General features: G+C 31.1%; 2 protein-coding genes across 2 annotated transcripts; one reads left to right on the top strand and one right to left on the bottom strand.

Annotated features, from left to right (window-relative positions):
* Window positions 1-3,525: 3,525 nt before the first annotated feature.
* Window positions 3,526-7,876, top strand: LOC129873734 (serine carboxypeptidase-like 31). The gene is made up of 10 exons (XM_055948901.1): window positions 3,526-3,870; window positions 4,449-4,556; window positions 4,656-4,751; window positions 5,201-5,293; window positions 5,374-5,456; window positions 6,038-6,325; window positions 6,557-6,690; window positions 6,774-6,869; window positions 7,268-7,373; window positions 7,474-7,876. The coding sequence occupies exons 1-10, from the start codon at window positions 3,567-3,569 to the stop codon at window positions 7,621-7,623; spliced, it is 1,458 nt and encodes a 485-aa protein (XP_055804876.1). The 5' UTR covers window positions 3,526-3,566; the 3' UTR covers window positions 7,624-7,876.
* Window positions 7,877-13,887: 6,011 nt separating this feature from the next.
* On the bottom strand, window positions 13,888-15,333 carry LOC129872251 (TIR-only protein-like). Its single transcript, XM_055947170.1, has 2 exons — window positions 14,825-15,333; window positions 13,888-14,014 (listed from the first exon to the last, which is right to left on the bottom strand). Exons 1-2 carry the CDS (start codon window positions 15,331-15,333, stop codon window positions 13,888-13,890), a joined length of 636 nt encoding a protein of 211 aa, XP_055803145.1.
* Between the last annotated feature and the right edge of the window lie 8,530 nt (window positions 15,334-23,863).

The following is a 23,863-nucleotide window of genomic DNA, read 5'->3' as shown; positions in this document are numbered from 1 at the left end:
TCTTTCTTTTCTCTAATTTTATTGCAGGTTGAACACTGGCAATGTCCTCCTTTTCGAGTAAATTATGCAAAAGATGCATCAATGAAAGTTTCCAAACCATCGTAAAATCAGGATGTGAACCTTTTGAGTTCTAAACCCTAGAATAGTGAATTTTTGTATTTGGACTATATGTAGCTATTAAATTCGACCCAAACTCGTACAGTAAACCTTCTAGCTCCGTGTGCCTAGAGCTAGTAGATTGAAAAGATCATGGCTTGAGGCCACTACTAAAAAAAATATTATTTTCCTACTAAAAAAAATAATGTTCAGTAATTCTTCTCGCAAATATTTTGATTGAATTAATAAAAAAAATAGTAATATTATATAATGCAAATTTTTCATTGATTCGCAGTGGAAAAATCTTTATTTCTAGTGGTGGGCATATATATATATATATATATATTTGTCATTATTATACCACTAGAGAAAGGACTTGCAAAAACTATTCTAACATAAAGTGGTGGATGATAGGTAGAAGTTTTACTTGTAATAATATTGTTCAACCAAATAAAGTTGGAGTCCAACTCATTATTCACATCCAATTAATTAGTTGGTTGTTGCACTCATTATTTTTTTTTCTTTTTTTTCATTCTCTCATGTTCAGATCAAAGAGTCATAACGCACAAGGTTCGCCACAAAAATTACTATATTTTCTTCTCTTTGATGATGAGATTCCCAAAAGCTGCTGAACCTTTTTCTGTATGCCAATTGCCAAACACCACCAATTTTATTAGAATATATGCCAATGTGTCTTTCCACTTGTCATTTCCTTAATAAGAAACATGACATACAACAACATAGTGAACATGCCCCCAAAAAACTAAAATTATGTGCGCACTTATTAGTGTATTTTAGTAATAGGTAATCTGTTTTATTTTATAGGTTACTAATCTCATAATGACATATATAGTTATCGTTTGGGTCATTTGATAATGTTAAATCTTTTAAGTAAAATTAAAAATAGAGAAAAGTTAACTTTTACATAATGATGCTTTTTTACACTACTGAATCACCTAACAGATTAGAAATTGCGAAATTCATGACGAAGGTCGGCCGATGAGAACGGATCAAGGGAAGGAATTCTAGGTTGGTAATTAGCTCCTAAAGAAGGGTGTACATGACATGACCTTAAGTTAATTCTACGTCGAAATAGAAGAGAAAATTGAAGAGTTGTACGCCCATTTCTAAACTCGATAATGACCTATCCCAAGAAATAGTTATTGGATCAAAACAAATAACATGTATCATGAACTTTGAGTCATGACAGAATTTTAAAAACGAGATAGGTAATATGTTATAATCTATTAATATACACAATAGTATAAAATTTCTGTAATAATTTAAATTGAATAAACAGAAGAGCCAATGTGGTTTGAGCATTTCTTGTCATACTTGATTCTTGTTAGTGACATCACCACAGTAGCTAGCATTGACGTTAAAATTGGTAGTATTAGATACGGATAAGAGGAGATGACGTTAATTAACGTTGTGGTCTAATGTTAGGACACGGATAATTCTAGGATTCCACAACTCTATTTGTGGGTGCTGCCAAGCAGGTCACATAATTGGTTAATATATTCACCCTAATCTAATCTATATTTTAATAAAAAATCTAGCTAGTTAGTATTATTGCTTCTTGCTAGCTGTTCTATATTGACCTCTCACCACTCATGTATGTGGAATTCACATATCTGTTTGAATTCTGCCTACATGTTATCCAACTGAATTCAATTTTTTTAATAATTAAAATATAAATTTATATTAAAAATTGCATTAAATTTGCTCTTTAATAAATAATAAGTATAAATTCATAATTTTGAATATATAATGAATTTAAAATGCTAAAAATCTTTAAAATTGAATACATAAGACTTATATTCTGAATCCGTCTCAGGATCATTGGCTAGTCTAATGCGTTTTCCTATTTTATGGTTCATTGAACATTATTATATTCTATCTTTAACTAAAATTTTGATATGCTTGGGAGGAAGGTTTTCTCTTTTATAACATACGTGTTGGAAATATTTATTGGGTTGAATTTAATCATAAGAGGTGCTAATTAGCCCCCTTTTTCCGTATTAGACGACGATTAGGGTTTACAGTACGAGAAAATGCTCTGCATTCCTAAAGGGTATTTAGGTTGGGGACAAAAGGAATTCATCCCATTTTGTGAGGATTTTCGACGATGATACGAGTTGTGATCCTCCACTTTTTGCTATGAAGAAACTCATAAATTAAATCTCCTAATCAGTATTTACAATTGAAATACTATCGTACGTATTTAAATAAATGGAGTTTTGATATTGGAGATCAAATTTGTTTCTCATGTGTATCCATATTATGCAACCCTTTCTTGTGCACACTTCTTTACAAAATATAATTCAAATGGTAAATTGACTAAACAACTCTTAGTTGTTATTTCTTTTGAAATTAGCAATTATTTCTTGTTTTTCAAAACCGAAACTATTTTGAAATAACTATATTTAACAAACGTGACAACGGAACAAATAGGAGCTTAATACACTCCGATTTCCTTATTATTGTGTTTGATTAAATAAGGACTCGTCTTTAGTTTAAGTAATATAATATACTCCGTTATTAGCGTAAATAATTTTTACAACATATCATGCATGTCATCATTATGTGTTTTTGCAGGTAACATGTTTTGTTTTCAAGATTTCAAATTTTACATTTTAAGGAGACTGACTTATAAATACGAAATATCATTTGACTAATCCAATGGCGTATAAAATTATTTACTCTATATTGTTTGAGACTTAAACTCGATCTTCATTAAATTATATTACTAGATCTTTTCATCCAACGTTTCTTTGCTATTTTTGTAATATGACATTCCTAAACTTTTAGTGGAGAAAGGTATAGGGGTAAGATCTTCAAGTGTGAATTAGTAGTATTTTATACATTGTGGTTAAATAAAATGAGTTAGTAATGACAATAGAGCAATGTTAAAGTAACCCTTTTGGTCATTTGCTCACGTGATTAGTCACCCAACAACCCACACACATTAAAATGGAGACTCCACTAACCCTTTAATGTCCATGCAAATTAAACAAATTAAGCTCTAGAATAAACCTGCCTAATTAAAATCTATGTCAGATACCATAGTCCATAGTCTTGAGATCTATTTCCAATTTAAAACATAAGTTTGGTAAATAGAGGGTCACTAGTCACTACTAAAAAAATAAAGAATTAACAATAGACAAATCTCTACTTAAACATAAAAAATCCATCGTTAATCCCATTTAGCTACCAGCAATATATATTAGCGACGATGTACGTAATTAATTCCATTTTATTTTTTTTGCGGTGTGTTTCTAAAATTGAGTCACACCTTATAGATAATGGGTTTGTTGATAAAGTTTTTTTTTTTGTTGGTACATTTGCTCAAAAAGTGCTTTGTTGCCACCACTATAAATAGATAGGTTGAATGTCGTGTACTTGCACTCTTAACAAATACTACTAGTTGCTTGTCTAGCTCCAAGTTGATTTATTATATATCAAACATTATGTTTTCCCAATATTCTCTGCTTCTTATTATTACTATTATTTGCTTAGTATTAGTTTTGGAGCCACTAAAAATTGATGGACGACGTTCTCATGAATTGTCCAATAACAAGAAGTCTTATTCTTCATGGGGCAGCAGTACTGAGGATCTTGTCACTGATTTGCCAGGACAACCTAGTGTAAATTTCAAACACTATGCTGGACATGTCACAGTAAATGAGAACAATGGAAGAGCACTCTTCTATTGGTTCTATGAATGCTCAATTGACCCCCAGGATAAACCTTTAGTGCTTTGGCTCAATGGAGGTAAGACAAAAATTAACGTGGATAAAGTTCAGTAATCATACGTGTAATGACATATTAATATTGTAATCGTCGCGGTAAGTAGGAAAACTATATGTTGATTTACTTATGATCAAATTTTTTGGTTTCATTGAGATGGTTTCTTAGACATGCCAAGTTTGCATGATGTTGATTATGGCAGTTTATATTAAGCACAATTCTTGGATTGAGAAATCGATATAATACTCCGTACTCTGTTTGATGGTAACGGAATTTGGCATTATTATATCTTTTTGACCAATATTCAAGCTTTGTAGACAAGATTAATAAATTATCTTTGACTAAAAAAGAAGCTTGGAAAACAATAGAAGAAATTCCTTATCAATGAAATTAATATAATTCCACTAGCTAGTCAAACAATTTAGCTTTCATTGTCATGCTAATCCCTCCGTTGCAATTTTCTTTTCTCTTACTTTTCTTTTTAACCCGTTTCATAAATTCCGTGTTAAGTTAAAACTAGATAAATAAATTGAAAGATGAGAGTATTTGATTATTTGATCTTTTTTACTTTCCTGATATGAGGTTGACAATTAATGTTTCAGGTCCAGGATGTTCTTCAGTGGGATATGGAGCAACTCAAGAGATTGGGCCTTTTCTTGTAGACTTTGATGGTTTTAGCCTTAAACTTAATCCTTACTCCTGGAATAAAGGTTTAATTAATATATGCTTTATCATATAAATTAATTTACATGCATACATTTCTGTGTGTGTTTGTTCTTAAAAACTAAATTGAAATAATATTGATACAGAGGCAAACTTATTGTTCCTGGAATCTCCAATTGGTGTTGGGTTTTCATACTCAAATACAAGTGGTGATTATCATAACCTTGGAGATGACTTCACTGGTGAGATTTATATTACTTCCTCAATTTATATAATATATTTTGACTTGACACATAATTTAAGAAAAAATAATTAAAACTTGTGATCTAAAATTATTGTGTGACTATAAATTATTTTATTAAAGAAAAAATGCATTTTAAAGTTAAATTGTTATTAAATATAAAAATTTATCATATTTTTTTTATAATTGACTAAAAAAAAGTGATCCATATAAATTAGCGGAAATACTTATTTCCTTCACTTATCTATTTGTCATCTTTTAATAAGTTATGTGTACTATCTGTTTCTCCAGAAATATCTTATGTGATGTTGATATTTTGTCTTAATGCATTATGTAATATGTATTGTATTCCTCTACAAATACCTTACATGTGATGTTGATATATATTTTACTCATCTTTCTATTTTTCTTTTGTCCTTTTTCCCTAACCTTTTTGGACTGTTTTACCAGCCAATGACACATATACTTTTCTGCACAAGTGGCTTCTCAAGTTCCCATCATATAAAAAACGGACATTTTATATTGCCGGAGAAAGTTATGCAGGTATTCTATATATATATATATATATATATATATTATGACTTTTGAAAGTTTCAGGTTACATTTTGTTATTTTCTTGGCAGGAAAATATGTACCTGAGTTGGCTGAAGTCATTGTTGACAAAAACAAAGACCCTTCCCTTTTCATTGATCTCAGAGGAATTCTGGTATGTATATTTACTCTCTCATTCCATTTTACGTAATATAATTTAAATTGTGTGGCACAAAATTTATGAAAGAAATGAATATTTTAGAAATTTATCGTCCAAAACATGTTATAACTGGTGGCGGAACTAAGTAGTGTGCCCCAAGCCCTTCGTGGGAAAATAATTATACTATGCAAATAAAGTAAAAATGATTTTTTTTGTTATCTTTGAGTTATTGACTCTCCTTGACATGATGAAAAATTCAAGTATAGTGGTAAAGAGGGGTTCAAAATTGCTTAGGTCATGTGTTCAAATTACAACTGCATGTGACATTCTACAATATTTTGTAATCTCCTTGTTTAAATTTCTAGACCGGACTCATAGCATGTGTGATCTTAAACATGACACAACATCTACTATGTGCTTATAAAATATTCTCATTAAAGATAAAAAGGCAGAAAGTAACAAAGTTAATTATTTTCAAATTTAGAAGTGTATTCTTTTAGAACAAACTAAAAATAAAAGCGTGTCACATAAATTAAAACAAAGGAAGCATATATGATCCTTCATAAATTAAAAAAAATGATGTTGATGTGGTGCAGCTAGGTAATCCTGAAACATGTGATGCAGAGGACTGGAAGGGTCTAGTGGATTATGCTTGGAGCCATGCTGTCATTTCTGATGAAACTCACAAAACTATTTCTGATTCTTGTGATTTTAATAGTGATGATACATGGAGCAATCAGACTTGTAGTCAAGCTGTTGATGAAGTCCTCAAACAGTACAAAGAGATTGATATCTACAGCCTTTACACTTCAGTATGCATAAGAGACACTGCTAGTACTCAACAGCAAACCACACAAGTCTTATTTGATACCAAGTCTAAAATGGTAACTTAATTTGTCTATTTTGCACTACATTTAACTTCTACCGTTCTACGCACTAACTTTGTCTTGAAAATAATCTGTTACAACAGATAAATGTGATTTGATAATGTATAGTATATAAGTTTAACTCATCGTACACATTATTTAACTTCTATACGTAATCTTGAAAATAAAATATAGTACGTTATTTTACATTAAATCTGATATACTATATATTATTGATGTTGTAATTAGATGCCAAGGATCATGGGAGGATACGACCCCTGTCTTGATGATTATACTTCTTCTTATTACAATAGACCTGATGTTCAAAAGGCTCTACATGTTATAAGTGATGGTCAACACCTCAAAAATTGGAGCATCTGCAAGTAATTATTAATGAATTATTTATTTATTTTAAAAAGATCTCTAAATCAAAGAAACTAACAAAGTTTAATATTTGAATATTCAGTATGTCAATCTTTGGTAATTGGTCAGACTCAAAGGAATCAGTTCTTCCTATTTATCACAAACTAATCGATGCTGGACTCAAAATTTGGGTCTACAGGTAATATATTACCCCTTCGCCCCAATTTATATGATATGGTTTAACTGGACACAGAGTTTAAAAAATACTTTATAATGTTTCAAAATTATCCTTGAAAAGAGTATAATTTTGTATACTTTTTGCCAAATAAGTGAGACCTAATATGAGTAAAATATTGATAGTGTCATTTAATATTCGCTAAATTTCTATCTTTGCCTCCCCCCTCCACACACACACAAAAATAAATAAATTCATCTTGTCATATTTTACACATTATTAATTGGGACCTAACCAAGTTATTGGTGCTCTTTTACAAAAATGTACTACACGTCATAAGCTATAAAGTGTGGCTAAATATTAATACTAATAATATTGTGGTCTAATTGTACTCATCCTCATGTTTAATTTGGTTTGCTCAGCGGAGACACTGATGGAAGAGTTCCTGTTTTGTCAACAAGATATAGTTTAAGTGCCCTTGGTCTGCCAATTTCAACAAAATGGAGACCATGGTACCACCAGAAACAGGTACCTAATTAAGATCTCGTGATTTGGTATCGTTGTTATTCTCTTGTACTTAATATTATCTAATGCATATTTTATTATTATTGTTATTATTATGTATTAGGTAGGAGGATGGGTTGAAGAGTACAAGGGGTTAACATTTGCAACATTTAGAGGAGCAGGACATGCGGTTCCAACTTTCAAGCCTAGTGAATCACTTGCATTCTTCACTTCTTTTATTAACGGACAATCTCTTCCTTTCCAACGTATCTAATTAAGGGGGACTTTAATACGTAGAAACACTATTAAACCTTCTGATGGAGATAAGAGTGAGGTAAAAAAAAATATTAAGAAACTTTTTTTTTACTTTATTCTACTTCTATCTTCATTAGATCTATATATTAATTTCCCCTTTTAATCTTTCAAATAGAAGGAGTGGATAATTAAAGTACTCTAGAGTGAGGGATTAGCACATGACGATCGACCTTTCTCCAAAGCAATATAAGGAGAATTTGGTTTATGAATAATGTAATGGCTATCTCATAAATACGATCAAGTATAAGAGGATATTTTGTGGCTTAAACTCCGGGACAACTCAATGCATGAGGCAATTTTGATTTCACGCAGGATCTAAAAAAGGGGTGTATTCACAGTCAAAAATTCATTAAACAAGAGCAAAATTCAAAACTCAATTATTTAAATCTAATGTCGATATCCTAAATAATTTAGGATCCATAAAATTTGAAACCTGACTCTGTCGATTGGCTGTACATCTGCACCCTATTTATTGCTGGTGTGTGTAATTGGGCAAACAATATAATATTTCATGCGGACGACTTATTGACAAGCTGAAAGGCTACAGAAAGAAAAAAAAAATTAAACATTGTTTTATAGGGATAAATGGTCCTACATAACAACAAAGGGGTACTTAAAAGGTTCTACTTAACCTTAGGCTCAGATGAGATTTATTAGGGGCCACTTATTTATCAAATATTATTATTTGCTCCCTACTTTAGATATTGAACTTCACTATTGATGAAATATTAAAATTAGTCGTTTTGAGGAGTATTTGAAGTGAAAAAAAAAGGGTTTTAACTCACCAATCTTCAATTTTTGTTTCCAAGAGAAAGTTCATACTCTTAAACAAGATAAATAGTTTGATGGGGAAAAAACACATAAGTAAAAATGACTATATTTCGAGGAATTTGTTTTCCGGTGAAATTGTTAGAGTGGGTTAAGTCTACATTGATTGAAGAATGGACTAACAGTTTACTTATATAGACTTGGGCAATCCTTCCTCATGAGGTAAATTTTGGATTAAGTTATGCCCAGATGTAATATCTTATACAGAAACACATTTTCACCCCGTTGTGTCTAAAAGTTTGATCAAATTAAAACAAGCTTAGTTTTTTAAAAATTCAAGTAGATTCAGTTAAGAGTTTCTAATGGGCTGTTCAGGCCCATTAAGGATTGGACTAGCTGTCATGGTCCAACAACCTGATTAAGAAATTAAAGGAAAATTTTCATAAGTAACGCTATTAGCTTTCACTTTTGTAAAATATAGCGAGATTTTTTTATTTTTTTTTGAAATGTAGAATCATTATTCTTTTAAAATGTATCAATATACATTTTATTCACGTGAATACTAATCGAACCCTAACTAAAATCTCACGGATACCATATCTGATTATTGTTGTATAGATGTGTAATGTATGTATGTGTTTTCAAAGCAAAAGATGGATGTGTATGTGTAAATATGTGAACACATTAATTGTGGGATCCAATGTATGTGTTTCAAATGTATGTGCATGGATTCAAAGATGACTATTTCTAGTGAAACAATCTCGATTTTTCAGCAACTAACTGAGACGCCAATGAACTTTGGCAATAACAAACAAGTGAGGTTGGGTTGAGAAATGTTGGTTAGGGTTCTTAAACACACACACATATATATATATATATATATATATAACTTACTAATATTTTGTAATTCTTTAAAAGTACAATGCACTATAAAAATAATAAGGGAGTAGAATACGTGTACCACCAGCTAATATTTCTACCGGGGGAGTTTGAGGCAGCCCCATTTTTTACATATACTTGTGCTTAAAGTAATATATTTCTAAAAGTTTAAAAATAGTCAATTTTTTGTGGATTGAAATAAAATTAAAATTATTGCAACGAGGAACTCATGTCTTCCATTCCAATAGTCATTTTTACAGTTTAAAAGAATCTTTCTTCAATTAAAAAAATAAATAAATCATTCTGCTACCTTAAAACTATGGAGTAAAATTTAGCACCTCGAGATACTAGAAAAACGAAAATCACCTAATTATTGAGCGATATTTGTATGTAATGTTTGAGAAAATCTAGGCTATGGTCGCGTTTTATTATTTTTCTAATTATTATTACTATTTCGATAATTCATTATATTTATCCCTTCCAAAATATCCCATAAAATTAGACGATGCATAGAAGTAGGGGTGTTATGGGTCGGGTTTGGTCGGTTATTGGTCCAAATCAAAATCAAACAAATTTAATCGGTTTTTAAATTATTAAAATCAAACCAAATAAAATAAAATATACATCCATCGGTTTGGTTGTTATCGATTTCAGTTTAATTTGGTTTGATTATTCGATTATTAACCATACATAAAAATAAAAGAAACGGTCCATTCAAAAGAGAAAAAAAGACAATAATTAATTCAAAAGGAAATAAATTGTCTTTGTGCCATTTTTGATATTATAATTCTTATACCAATACTTCAATTATGTTTAACTTTCTACTTATATTGTTAGTTAATCCAATGTACCAAACAATATATAAACTTACTAAATAATGCATAAGCTAATGATATTGTTGCACAAATAAAAGACGCATCATTCCTTACTTTTTAAAAATTAGCATGCTGCATTTTTGCATAAAAAGGTATTCATAAAAAAAATATTATGTATATATAATTATGAAAAAAATTATATATAATTTTTCGGTTCGATTCAGTTATTTTATTGATTTTTTAATAAAATCAAAACCAAACCAAATATTATCGATTTTTAAAAAATATAAAACGAAACCAAATCAAACCAAACCAAATAAAAATCGGTTTATTTGATCGATTTAATTTGATTTTTCGATTTGAATTAATTTTTACCCAAATGGTAAACACCCCTACATAAAAGATTATGTTGTGAATCCATATTCATATATTAAAATTTAAAAGGGATAATAAAACTCGCAGAAAAAGAGTTCACTCCAAACTAGTAACCAAATGGAAACAGAAACAAAAAGTTTGTTTAGCTTTATTAAACTAAACAAAAAAAAAAGAAGGCAAGTTCATAACATAAGCCATAATAGATTATTTTCCTCGATTATAATAGACATCTTTTTCAAGGTTTTAAATTGAATTTGTCATATTCTCATCTGGATTGATTCATCTTAGTCGTATTCATAACATATTAGCATGACTTTTACATTAGAATAACAAACACAAATCAAGAATGATATCTTTCTTTCTATGTGTCCTTTTTAATTGATACATTAAAATCAATAATTGCTGCCAAACTTCAAAAATAATTTAACCTTAACATTTTCCATTTTTCTCTTAATGCAAAATTTTATAGCCGTATAAATGTTATGATACATTTATAGCATAATTTTCAAAAGCCTTTAACTCAAACAAAAGTTAAGACGTGTTAAATTTAGATCCACAAATTTAAAAACATTTCATTTTATTCTTAAATTTCGTATCTAATCAGTTACTAAAAAATAAGTGGAGAATAGATATGTATATATTACAAACAAATTGGTCTCAAGATTTGTACTATATATATCCCTAGAGAAATGGATCAAACAAGATCACATAAAATAAAACAAATGAAATATATATTTGTATATTTTGGAAATAAAAAAATATGTTTGGTCTCAAAAACTATAAATAGTTTGTCCCAAAAGAGTGGGATTTATAGAAACTTCAAATAGACTGAGTCACAGATTTTTTTGCCTCAGCACACCAGGCAGACTGACCTTTTCTTCTTCTTCTTCTTCTCTCTTTTTTTTTTTCCAAAAAGGGAAAGTAAAGTACCAGGAATTGAAGAACAACATAAGACCAAATGAAAAAAATTAAAAAGGGAATATTATCATTTTAATCATCAGAAAAAGGACAAAATAAAATCAAGACTATTAAGCCGGGCGGTGATGGTCAAAAATAATGAATTAATGTCGGCTAATGTTTCATCGAAAAATTAGTATGTCGTAAATTTTATGACAAGCATTTCATCATGAATATTTATCGGGAATTCTTTTAGTCAGAGGTGTGTCAATAGACATTCTCCATAACAATATTTCACTAGGATTTAATAAGTTTTTTTATTATAAAACTAGGAGTCATAATCTAATAAAAATTTATCAACAAAATAAAAATTAATTTAAATAGCGGACAAGTCAATTTTGATTGAATCAAAATAAGCCGATAGATGTATAATACGTTTATAATCGTGTATAGTTTATGTATGTCAATTAAAATAAATAAATAATAAATTTACCTTGCTATTTAAATAAAGATTTCTTTATTAGATCAACTAGATGGAAATGAATGTTTGAATGGTCAAACAATTTATAGTAATGGACTATTATAGACATTCAACTTTGTATTGTCTTTCAAAATGTCATTTAATTTTGTACAGTTATTTTCTATAGTTATCTCTAGTATCTTTATATACTAGTGTCATTTGGCTTATACTAAATCGGATCCAAGCTAAAATTAAAATCATATTTCTTAGTTATTTCTTTTATTTTCTTCTACTCTTACCTTTTTATGTTTGTAATATCAATTCGATACTCCTTAGAAAATTTTAAAATATTAAAACATAAAGAAAATTATCTGAGAGTTACAAGAGTATATATTTTTTTTAGTTAATACTTTAGACTTTCAAAAAAATAATCAAACAAATACATGCACGAAAGCTCTTTCATTTTTTGTTTTACGGAAATATTTTGAGATTATAATCTCTAGTTATCCAAATTGAGCTTTATCATATGTAAAATTAGTTTCATTTTTTTTTGAATTAAAGTCATATTAACTAACCAATTATTTTTTTACCAAAAAAAAAAAGGTAACCTATTTTTTGAAAAATATATTATGATATTCAAGAATATTTTTGAGATACAATGAAATCATTGAAGTCAACTAATATACAAATATAGAATTTTAAGTTATATAATTACAAAATTTGATAATGCAATTAAAATACTTTCTAGTGCTCTTTTGAATTAAACAACACAATTATTTTTTGAAAAGTTCATGAAAATATTTCTTTTTTATTACTTTTCTTCCCTTTTCTTCCAAAAGAAAGTTAACCATTTTCCCCTAAGTTAGGGTAAAACATTAATTATCCCATTTTGCAAAAAAAAAAAAAATATTAAAAAAATGTGGAGATTTTACTTTCTTTTGCAATTTTTAGTATTATTTTCAGTTGAAGAGTTAAGTTGTTTTTTTATAACAATAAATTTTTTAAACATTTTCAAAATATATATGAAATTAATACTTTATAGTTCTCCTTGTTAGATAAAATTCATGTTAAAACTTAAGAGTGTGCACGTTAAATAGATTAATCAACTTTCGTACTTTAAAACTCTTTTTTCAATTGTGACGAAAGAATTAAGTTTAATATTTTTGATAGATTTAATTTAATACTAGTATTTAACAATGCAACATTATTACTACCCAAAATTCAATCAATTTTTAAAAATATAACATAAAATTATAACTAAAAACTAAAAGCATCTAATTGTACTCTCTTGTATCATATTTGAAAACTATATGAAAATACAAAAGTGAGTTTCTCTATTATTAATAATAGAATAAAATTGCTTAGTTTATATAAAATTCATTAAATATTTATGATAATTAAAAATCAATTGATATGCACAAAGAAAGTTTGAAAAGTCTTTATCATAAGTGCTTAAATGACTTATTCTATTTTGTCCAATTGAAAGGAATTTTTTTTACCACAACAATATCAAATAGGTCAAACCTCAAAGTACAAAAATATAGAATTAATACCTAAAATATTGGACTATAAAAATTTGAGATTCTCTCTCTATACATATATATAATAGTAAAAACGAAAACTAAAGAACAAAAAAGTACATGAAACGGAGAAACTGTTCTTGAATCATCTATGCTTTACATAACATTAATTTGATGGATTACATAGACGACAAAAAAATCTGAAAACATTACAATTACACGACAAATTATTGAAGAAAAATAAGATGAATGAATATTGAATGTGTTAGCTAGGAACAAGTCCTTTGGGTCTTCCTAAAGGACTTCTGTTAAGAAAAGAATTAAACTAATTAAGAAACAAATTAATGAATGTGAATCTATTATATTTTATTTTATTTTACCCTTTCGAGCTTCCACTTTTTTTTGCTCTTAAGATGACTAGAAGGTGAAAGCCTGGAAGGTGCTTATCATCCGAGCAATTCCGTCTTGTCTGAATTTATTGTATTATATATCCTCTTTAATTTACTTCATCAATAGTTGTGCAGAAGTTGTTGTCGACGAATATACTTTTTTCTGTTGATGAACTTCTCTCTTTCTACCTCATACAAGTTCTTCATTATTGCATCTGAAGCTTTCACCAAAAATTCCGACCAATCCCTTCACAAAACAAAATTATATATATACCCATGTTAGATTATAATAATTCTAATATTGATGTATAAATCATGTTCAAACAAGTAATAATAAAGTTTCTACAAAACCAAACTATATATGTCAATGAACATTGTTTTAATGTTCCGTATAATTTGGTTATCCATTCTACTTTTCAATAATAACAAAATCATAATACGCTATATGTCACACGAATTTCAATTAATATTAAAAAAAGTTCATATTTTCAAATATACTCTTAAAATAATGGTGTTAACTCTATAGTGCACAAGAAAATTGCACCTAAGAAGGTAGCCTATTTGGTCAATAAAGCAGAAAGAATATCATGAAAGACCAGAGTTCAAATCTCAAAGGGAGATTTTATTTTTATTTTTTTAAAAAAAAATTGGTGATTTAGTTGCACCGGTAGTGAAAGACATCAGGTAATTTGAAAGTTTAGGTGTGTGCATTTTTTTTGCCTGAATATCACCATTATTTAAATTGTGCAAAAGGAAACTTTGACACTGAGGAAGTATATTAGTATTCGTTATCTCCGATCACTTTATACGATAGTGTTAAAATTTAAAAAAGAATGAAAGACTTTTTAAAATTTGAGATCTATAACGTCATAAAAATATTTGTATAAATTTAAATTTTCTTATTAACAATAAAATGAAATGTTTAATGTTAAATTATTTTAAAATAGTGAAATAATACGTATGACGTTCTTCTTATAACACGTTAAAATTTTAAAAAGGAAAAGTATGATACATGAATTAGAATGCTAAATTTAACGAAAAAATTGTACGTACTCACCCTTTTAAGGTATCAAATGTGAGTCCAACGGTGTATTTTGCCTCCTCAAGAGCCAAGTTAAATTTCTCCAAATCCTTATTTGGAAAATTAATATTCAAGTCCTTAACAACAAGCTCAGAAGGCTTTACATCACAAAAGACAGGTATAATCCTTTTCTTTGATTCCATCATTAGAGACAACTCATGTAAACAAAAATACGAATCACAATACTGAGGTGAGAAAATAGCCACCCCAATTTTGCAATGGCGAATCGCGGGGTCGATTTTATCGAACAATTTGTCACCGGGCTTCATGTTTTTGCTGTCCAAAAACGGACGAAGCCCGATATTATTTCTAATATGTTCGTATAACAACCCCGCGACATTTCGCTTCGTGTCGATTCCTCTGTGGTTTATGAACACATCGCACGGTGCACGATGTTTCACTGGCTCGAGTTGTTTCCCGAGCCGGAGAATTTGATTGCACACATTCTTGGCTGAAGAGGAAGAAGATGATATTGAACGTTGCATGGCCCTATCAAGAAGTTAATTAAAATGACGTTTTTGATTTGTTTTATTTTTGAGTATTGAATGAGCATATAATATGACCTATTCTCCTACACGCTATTTATAGTAATGGATATTTGGTAAAAAAATTAAAATATGCACTTTAAATTCGTATGTTTGATCGTCAATTTCCTAGGGTCTTGGCTACTTTTCTACTATTGAGATTGGAACTCAAGAAAATACTAGTATTTGCTTTGACACTTGACAAAGAAGGAAGAAAAAGAGTAAAAGCCTTTGAATTTTTTGACTCTCAAGGGTTTTGTGGAGAGTTTAATCCTTCAAACACGCTTTTTAGGAGTATTTCAATTTTTAAATACCCTTTTTTACACACACACACATATATATATACCACCTTTTTTTTTGGAGTTTGTAATAACAAGAATTCTTGAATTTTCTTCAGTTTTCTTTGTAAGAAATATTAGAGTTATAGACACACAGACACATATATATATATATATATTAATAAATATTGTATGTTGATTGTTATCGCACAAAAAATAAAAAAGATTAACCCAAATTAATATAATGATCTGTTAATTAAGGTTCGGACCTATGACAACTCATAAAGTAAGAATTTTTATGGGTAGTATTCGGATGAAATCTCTATTTTAATGATGAATTATACTAGAATTACAGAAACTTTATGTAATTATAAATAGGGTTATGATCCCCAGAGCACTACTAAAAGATGAAAAAAAAAATTGAAGGACTACGTAGGTTAATGATTTTTTAAAAAAAAATAAAATCGACGGATGTCCGGGATGTCTCGGCGAAGATCTTCGATCCGTTATTTTTGACGAAAATTATTTTAAAAAAATTTAAATTATTTTCATAAGAAAACTGACGGAGTTCCTCTATTTTTTATTATCTTTTTTCACAAAAAATCAAAGGACTTCATTGGTTTTTTTAGGGGCAAAATCCCCTTAAAGAGCATGTGTGGTCTAGTTATAGAATTGTTCAATGTCATAGCAAATACTTGTGTTAGATTCCAAGGTGCTACCTTTTTATAAATATATTTATGCTCGGTTTTTTAAAATTTATATCATATTTAATACAAGAAAACCAACGAAAGCTCCTCAATTTTAACCGAGGCAGTCTGTTGGTTTTTTTAAACTGGCCCATTATTTTCCGACATAGTCAAGTCTGATGATTTTGGATCTGATTTAGGCAAAACAAAATTGAGATTGTCCGTAGAATTTGGCCTTCATTTTTTAGTAAATCAGGAAAATTTTATTATTTCTTTCTCATATATACTATCCTTAGTAATAGTATCATATTTAGAATTCCAAGATCATTAATAAAAGTAATTTAATAAAATGCATATCTAAGTAAACCTTTTTCCTAAGGGTTGCTTTAAGTTAACAAGAATCAATTGATATGGAAAAGATGACGTGGATTTCATCTTCAAAATTTTCATTCCAACATTTTATAATTTCCATGATATTACTTCCTTTAAATTTTTTTATTTTTGCATTTATGAATCCATTTTGGGAGGTCAGATTGGTCAAAAGTGGGAAATTACCGGATTTTCTAGCATCAGATCGATCGTCTCCAAAATTTCGTTTCCAATTTTAAGTCGAAGTCGGATGTCTATGACTATTCAATATATGAGCAGCCAATATTTAATTACATCTACCTGACTTATAACACTCCAAATAATACCTTCTTCATATCTTATAAATACAACAACATACGACGACAACAACAACAACAACAAATCCAGTATAATCCCATCATATGGGGTCTGAAGAGGGTAGAGTGTACGCAGATTATATTGTATGAACAAATATCGTAATCATAGTTAACTGAAAAATAAAAAGTTCAGTTGTACAATTTTAATATTTGAATATAAAAATATAAAATGAAATTAATTAATGGGTACCATAATTTGTCGGAAAAAACTTTTCTTATCAAATTCCAAAATTTATTCACTTAACTATGATTGTGATTATGATATTGATTAATATAATATAATTTGGATCTTTAAAAATTAAATAAGATACATGTCTCTCATCTAGATGTATACTGAAATGGAGAGAAAGAATAACGGAGAGGAGTCGAATCCAATATTTAAATGATATACTGAATTGAATATTTTTAAGTAACGTTTATAATTAAATAATTTTGACTGTAGATATAGAATTACAAGAAGTTGTTTCCATGCCCCTTGCTCAAGTAACGCAAAATTAAACTACAAAAATGACTGTTAAAAGTAATAATACGATGTTTGATCTAAACTTGTAAAAATTTGAAAGAGATGAAGCTGTGTAGAAAGAATGTCTTCACTGTATATTTATTCATACTGTGTATAATACATTTATATGGAATTTTACAGTGGTTGGAACAGAGACAAAAGGAAATGGTTATATTTTGTCCTACTTGAATTTGTACAAAAACTATATTCTATTTGCCCATAATCATATGGGCATAATCATATTTAAATATGCATTGTAAATTTAATGTGTATATATATATATGGGTTGTAGTATTTAAATATGTTGTGTGGATGAAAATTAGGCCACATGTGTGTGGATGCCTACTAGCCACGTAGTCCTGCAAACGTTGGGAACTGAAGAGTTAAACTCTTCAGTTTGTTTGCTTCTTTCTTCTTGCACTCTCTTCTTGCTTCTTCTTGTGCTGCTTTCTTCATCTCTTCTTCTCCTCGTTTCTTCATCTCTTCTTCTTCTCTTTTGTCATGCAGATGCTGGACTTCTCCAACATCCCCCCTCAAGTTGGAGGGGAGAGTGATGACCCCCAACTTGTGTAGAATCGTCTGGTGAGAAACCCCAGAAAGGGGCTTAGTGAAGAGATCGGCAAGTTGGTCTTTAGAGGGAAGAAATGAAAGGGTGATCAGACCGGATTGAAACTGTTGGCGCACAAAATGGCAGTCTAATTCAACATGTTTGGTGCGCTCGTGGAAGACCGGGTTGCGAGCTATATGGATGGCAGCTTGACTATCTGAGTGGAGCGGAATTGGTAGTGAAATGGGAACTGAAAGATCCTCGAGAAGGCGAACTAGCCAAGTAAGTTCGGCAGTAACACGACGCATAGACCGATATTCTGCTTCGGCGGAAGACAAGGAGATCGAGATTTGTTTCTTCGACTTCCAAGAGATCGGAGCACCTCCGAGGGTGAAGAAGAATCCACTAACCGATTTACGAGAATCCTTACAGGATGCCCAGTCCGCATCGCAAAAAGCTAGTAAAGAAAAGGATGGATTGGAAGACAGGAGTATGCCTTGACTTGGATCGGAGCTCAGATATCGTAAAACTCGCAAAGCAGCCAAGAAATGTGACAAACAAGGTTGTTGCATGAATTGACTTAGAGCAAGGACAGCAAATGACAGATCTGGGCGAGTGTTGGTCAAATAATTCAGTTTGCCTATCAAATGGCGATAAAGAGTGGGGTTTTCCAAGCGAGGACTATCATCAGCTCGAAGCTTGAAAGAGGGATCGAGTGGAGAGTTGACTGCACGCAGATGAGAGACATTGAATTCATGAAGCAAATCCATGGTAAATTTGCGTTGATTCACAATAAATCCATGGTCTTCTCGCAAAATTTCCATGCCAAGAAAGTGGTGAATTTCTCCCAGGTTTTTAACTTTGAACTCTGTATTAAGAAAACATTTGATATGTTTGATTTCATTCAAATCATTCCCGGTAAGAAGGATATCATCAACATATACTGCTAGGATGGAAATAAGTGTCCCATTGAGTTTGAAAAAGAGAGAGTAATCGTTTAAAGAAGAGGAATAGCCTTTGAAGGCTAAAGCTCCTGCAAGTCGAGCATACCACTGCCTTGAAGCTTGTTTTAAGCCATATAGGGACTTCTTCAGAAGACAAACATGATTAGGACTAGGAGGTGTCAGTCCTGTGGGAAATTTCATAAAGACCTCTTCTTGGAGGTCACCATGTAAAAAAGCATTGTTGACATCTAGTTGGGAAACAGACCACTTCTTCTTAGCTGCAATGGTAAGTAAGCACCGGATAGTGGTCATTTTTACAACAGGTGAAAAAGTTTCTCCATAATCGATACCTTCTCTTTGTATATCCCCTCGTACTACTAGTCTGGCCTTTAGTCTTTCAATGCTACCATTTGAAAGATGTTTTATTTTGTATACCCATTTGCAAGGTAAAGCTCTCTTCCCTTTAGGTAACAAGACAACATCCCAGGTTTGATTGGCTTCCAAAGCCTGAATCTCTGAGTTCATAGCCTCTCTCCATGCTGGATGTTGAGAAGCCTGGCTATAGCAACTAGGCTCAGTGACATTAGAAAGAGAATGAAGTAGCTGCTGATTGTTGAGGGATAAGGAGGAGAAAGCATATATGTTAGCCTTATGAGGGTGATCAAAACAAGCTTTCCATAGATTAGTGAACACCACACTATTGCAAATGTAGTCTCTTAGATATCCAGGTTCATGAGATATCCTGCTAGACCTTCTTGGTGTAGCTGTTATAGGATCAGGGGTAGCAGTATCTGCTGCAGTAGAACTTGGATAAGTATGGTCAAGATGTGGTATAGTAGGTGGGGGAAGTGTAGATTCAGAATGTGTGCTATAATCAGAAGTAATGGGTGGAGGTTCTGAAGTTGTTGTTGAAAAAAAATCATCAACAGATGGGTCTGAGTGAATGTGAGGGGAAGAATTAGAGTGATGATCTGAGGAAGGGGGGTTGAAAAAAATAGGTGTGTGTGAGGCATCAAATGAGTTGTAAGGAAAGTGTGATTCATGAAATTTGACATCCCTAGATACAAAAACTTTATTTGTATCAAGGGACAACAGTTTGTATCCTTTCTGCTGTAAAGGATATCCGAGTAAAACACAAGCAGTAGCCTTCTCATCAAACTTGTTTCTTCCTTGTGCCAGGGTGGAAGCATAACATAAACACCCAAAGCTCTTCAAATGGTCATAGACAGGCTTCTGTTCAAATAGTACTTCATAAGGTGTCTGTCCCTTTAGAACACTAGATGGCAGTCTATTGATGATATGGGTAGCAGTTAAAACAGATTCTCCCCAGTAGCACATAGGCAATTTGGATTGAAACATCAATCCTCTGGCAATTTCTAAGAGATGTCTATGTTTTCTCTCAACAGTTCCATTCTGTTGGGGTGTAGCTACACAAGTCAATTGATGCAAAATCCCCTGAGAAGCAAGAAATGCTGATTCTTGTGTGCCTTTTCCCAATTCCAAGGCATTGTCAGACCTGATCATTTTGACCCTAACATTGAATTGCCTTTCTACCATAGATAGAAAATTCTTCAGTACAGGAAAAGCATTACTCTTAGTACTTAGCAAGAATGTCCATGTGCCTCTACTATAATCATCTACTATGGTGAGAAAGAACCTGAATCCATTGTAAGTACTACACTTGTAGGGACCCCAAGTATCTATATGAATGAGATCAAAAATGTGTGTGGATTTTATGCTGCTGGTAGGAAAAGGTTGTTTAGTTTGTTTAGCTCTAGGACAAACATCACAAATAAAATCAGAATTAGATTTAGAAGGAAGAAAACTTAAATGCTTCATTACTGAAAATGGGAGGTGTCCCAACCTCACATGCCAAAGTTTTACATTAGGAGCAGCATTAACATGTACTGAATTAAAAACTGAAGTTGATTGTGAGTTGGGATTTCTTTCTTTTGGAAATGAAGGTACATCACTTGAATTAAAAACAATTCTAGACTTGTCACTATTGGAATCCAACAAATAGAGTCCCTCTTTAACTTCACCAAAAACTTGAGGACTCTTCATTGAAAGGTCCTGCAAGAAACATCCAGTAGCAGTGAATAGGACATTATACTGAAACTGCACACAAAACTTGTGAACTGAGAGTAAATTGTACTTAAAATCTGGCACAAGTAGCACATCAGTTATGACATGTCCTGGTAAAATGGAGATACTTCCTACATGGGTGACACTTACCTTGAAAGAATTAGGTAAGTTAATATTCAAAGGTATAGGGAGAGGATTTAGAAATAAGAAGGAATTGGGATCAAAACACATATGTTCTGAAGCTCCTGAATCAATTATCCAAGTATTTTGTGCAAGATTAGCTAGTACAGAATTTGAGTATTTAAGAATGGTACCAGCCATTGCATTTGGATTGATTCCTGCTTTTCCTGTTTGTGTCAGCTTGCTTTGCTTATATATCTGCATCATTTCTGCAATCTGTTGCTTGCTAAATTGTTCCTCAAGGATTTCATCATTGATTCCAAAATCTGTCTTCCCAATGTCTTCATCTACCTGCTGAGTCAAACTTGCATTTGCCTTAATTTGTGGCTGATAGTTCCTGGAGTTAGTGAACTCAAAATCTGCAGGGAATCCATGCAGCCTGTAGCAATCATCATGCATATGTCCTGTCTTTCCACAGTAAGTGCATGATAGATTTGGGTCATATCTTTTCTTACCCTTAAACTTGTTTTGTGGCTTGTCAGGTCTCTGATTCTGGCTTGGATTGGTGTACCTTTGATATGTGTTTGTCCCTCTTATTGCTTGGTGTTTGAATCTCTGTCCATTTCTTCCCTGTCCACTAGCCATGAATGCTGCAAATTCAGCAATCAGTTTGTTATTTGGCTGTTTTGCTTGACCTATTGCCATGAATGATCCAGAATCAGAAGTGAGATTTGTGTTTGCATACACTTCTCTTTGGTTTTCATCCTGTAAAAGTAAGGAATATGCAGCATCTATTCCAGGTAAGGGATTCATCATAAGTATATTTCCCCTCGCCTGAGCATATACATCATTTAGTCCCATTAGGAATTGAATCAACCTTTGATCTTCCAGTGATTTTGTTAATTTTGCTTTTCCATCACAAGTGCATTCACATGAGCAACAGACAATCACATTTATGCCATCTAACTCATCCCACAATCTCTTAAGTTTGGTGAAATAACCTGCAATGTTACTATTTCCTTGCATTAGTCCTGTTAACTCCTTTTGTAGGTGGTAGAGTTTGGCACCATTAGATTTGCCAAATCTTTGTTCTAGACTGTCCCAAAGTTCTTTTGCAGTTTTGGAACTCATCACACTATCTGCAATATCCTTAGACAGTGCATTTGATATCCAACATATGATCATATCATTCACACAACTCCATTGCTCAAAGTCTGCAGATTTCAGATCTGGAGCTTTGCAGGTTCCATTGATAAAGCCAAGTTTCCTCTTGGCTGATAAAGATAAAAGGATAGATCTCCTCCAACCAGGGTATCCTCTTCCATCAAACACAGCATTGACTAGAGCCATACCAGGTGAATCTGAATTGTTTAAGTGATAAGGATGGTTACTTTCATATGTGATTCCTGACTTGACTTCAATCGTTTCAGGCATTCTGGTTTGCTAGGGACTATGAAGATGATTTTGATATTTTGACACAGATTTGGATCGAGCTTAGGATCGCTCTGATACCATGTAAAAATTTGAAAGAGATGAAGCTGTGTAGAAAGAATGTCTTCACTGTATATTTATTCATACCGTGTATAATACATTTATATGGAATTTTACAGTGGTTGGAACAGAGACAAAAGGAAATGGTTATATTTTGTCCTACTTGAATTTGTACAAAAACTATATTCTATTTGCCCATAATCATATGGGCATAATCATATTTAAATATGCATTGTAAATTTAATGTGTATATATATATATGGGTTGTAGTATTTAAATATGTTGTGTGGATGAAAATTAGGCCACATGTGTGTGGATGCCTACTAGCCACGTAGTCCTGTAAACGTTGGGAACTGAAGAGTTAAACTCTTCAGTTTGTTTGCTTCTTTCTTCTTGCACTCTCTTCTTGCTTCTTCTTGTGCTGCTTTCTTCATCTCTTCTTCTCCTCGTTTCTTCATCTCTTCTTCTTCTCTTTTGTCATGCAGATGCTGGACTTCTCCAACAAAACTCAATACTGGGAAAACGTGGCAAATTGACTGGGTAAAGATAGAGTATTCTATACTTCTTCTATCTATCTATAGAACAACAATAATTTATGACCCTTCAAGGCTTCAACATACTTCTCTAATTGGTAGTCACGTTGTACTCCCTTTAGTCCCATTTTATGTGCCTGCATTCGAATTTCGAGAGTTAGATGAGTTATTCTTTTACTATAATTTTTTTATTTTTTTTTAAATATTTTAAATTGTCAATTATCATGATTATAATATTTTTTATGTAGTTTTCAAGTATATAAAATTTATTTCAAAAATCTTAAAGCTTATATATCTAAATCCACAATAAAAATGAAGAAATTTTACTCTCAAAATCTGAATTACGACTCACAAATGAGATATTCCTATGTTGTCTCATTAAAAAAAATACTTAAACTTTGTCAGGATCCTATGACATTCGTTTGCACTTTTTTTCCTATTTTATGTTATTTTTAAATTTTTATCCCTCAAGATAAATAACTTTTTCTTAAGTCATAAGTTTATATATTTACATCATAATATTTCAACAAATTACGTTTAGTGCTATCTTTAAAAAATTTATGCCCCGTTAGCTACAAAT

Source organism: Solanum dulcamara, chromosome 11 (assembly GCF_947179165.1).
Source record: "Solanum dulcamara chromosome 11, daSolDulc1.2, whole genome shotgun sequence".
NCBI lineage: Eukaryota > Viridiplantae > Streptophyta > Magnoliopsida > Solanales > Solanaceae > Solanum > Solanum dulcamara.
Note: the sequence above shows the minus strand (reverse complement) of the source record. Positions and strands in the feature narration are given on the sequence as shown.

Excerpts from the sequence above, each read along its gene's own strand:
- LOC129873734 (XM_055948901.1), top strand. The coding sequence starts at position 3,567 with ATGTTTTCCCAATATTCTCTGCTTCTTATTATTACTATTATTTGCTTA. Across the intron at positions 6,326-6,556 it reads TTGATACCAAGTCTAAAATG|ATGCCAAGGATCATGGGAGG; the intron begins GTAACTTAATTT and ends TGTTGTAATTAG. Across the intron at positions 6,870-7,267 it reads CTCAAAATTTGGGTCTACAG|CGGAGACACTGATGGAAGAG; the intron begins GTAATATATTAC and ends TGGTTTGCTCAG.
- LOC129872251 (XM_055947170.1), bottom strand. The coding sequence starts at position 15,333 with ATGCAACGTTCAATATCATCTTCTTCCTCTTCAGCCAAGAATGTGTGC. Across the intron at positions 14,015-14,824 it reads ACATTTGATACCTTAAAAGG|GGATTGGTCGGAATTTTTGG; the intron begins GTGAGTACGTAC and ends TGTTTTGTGAAG.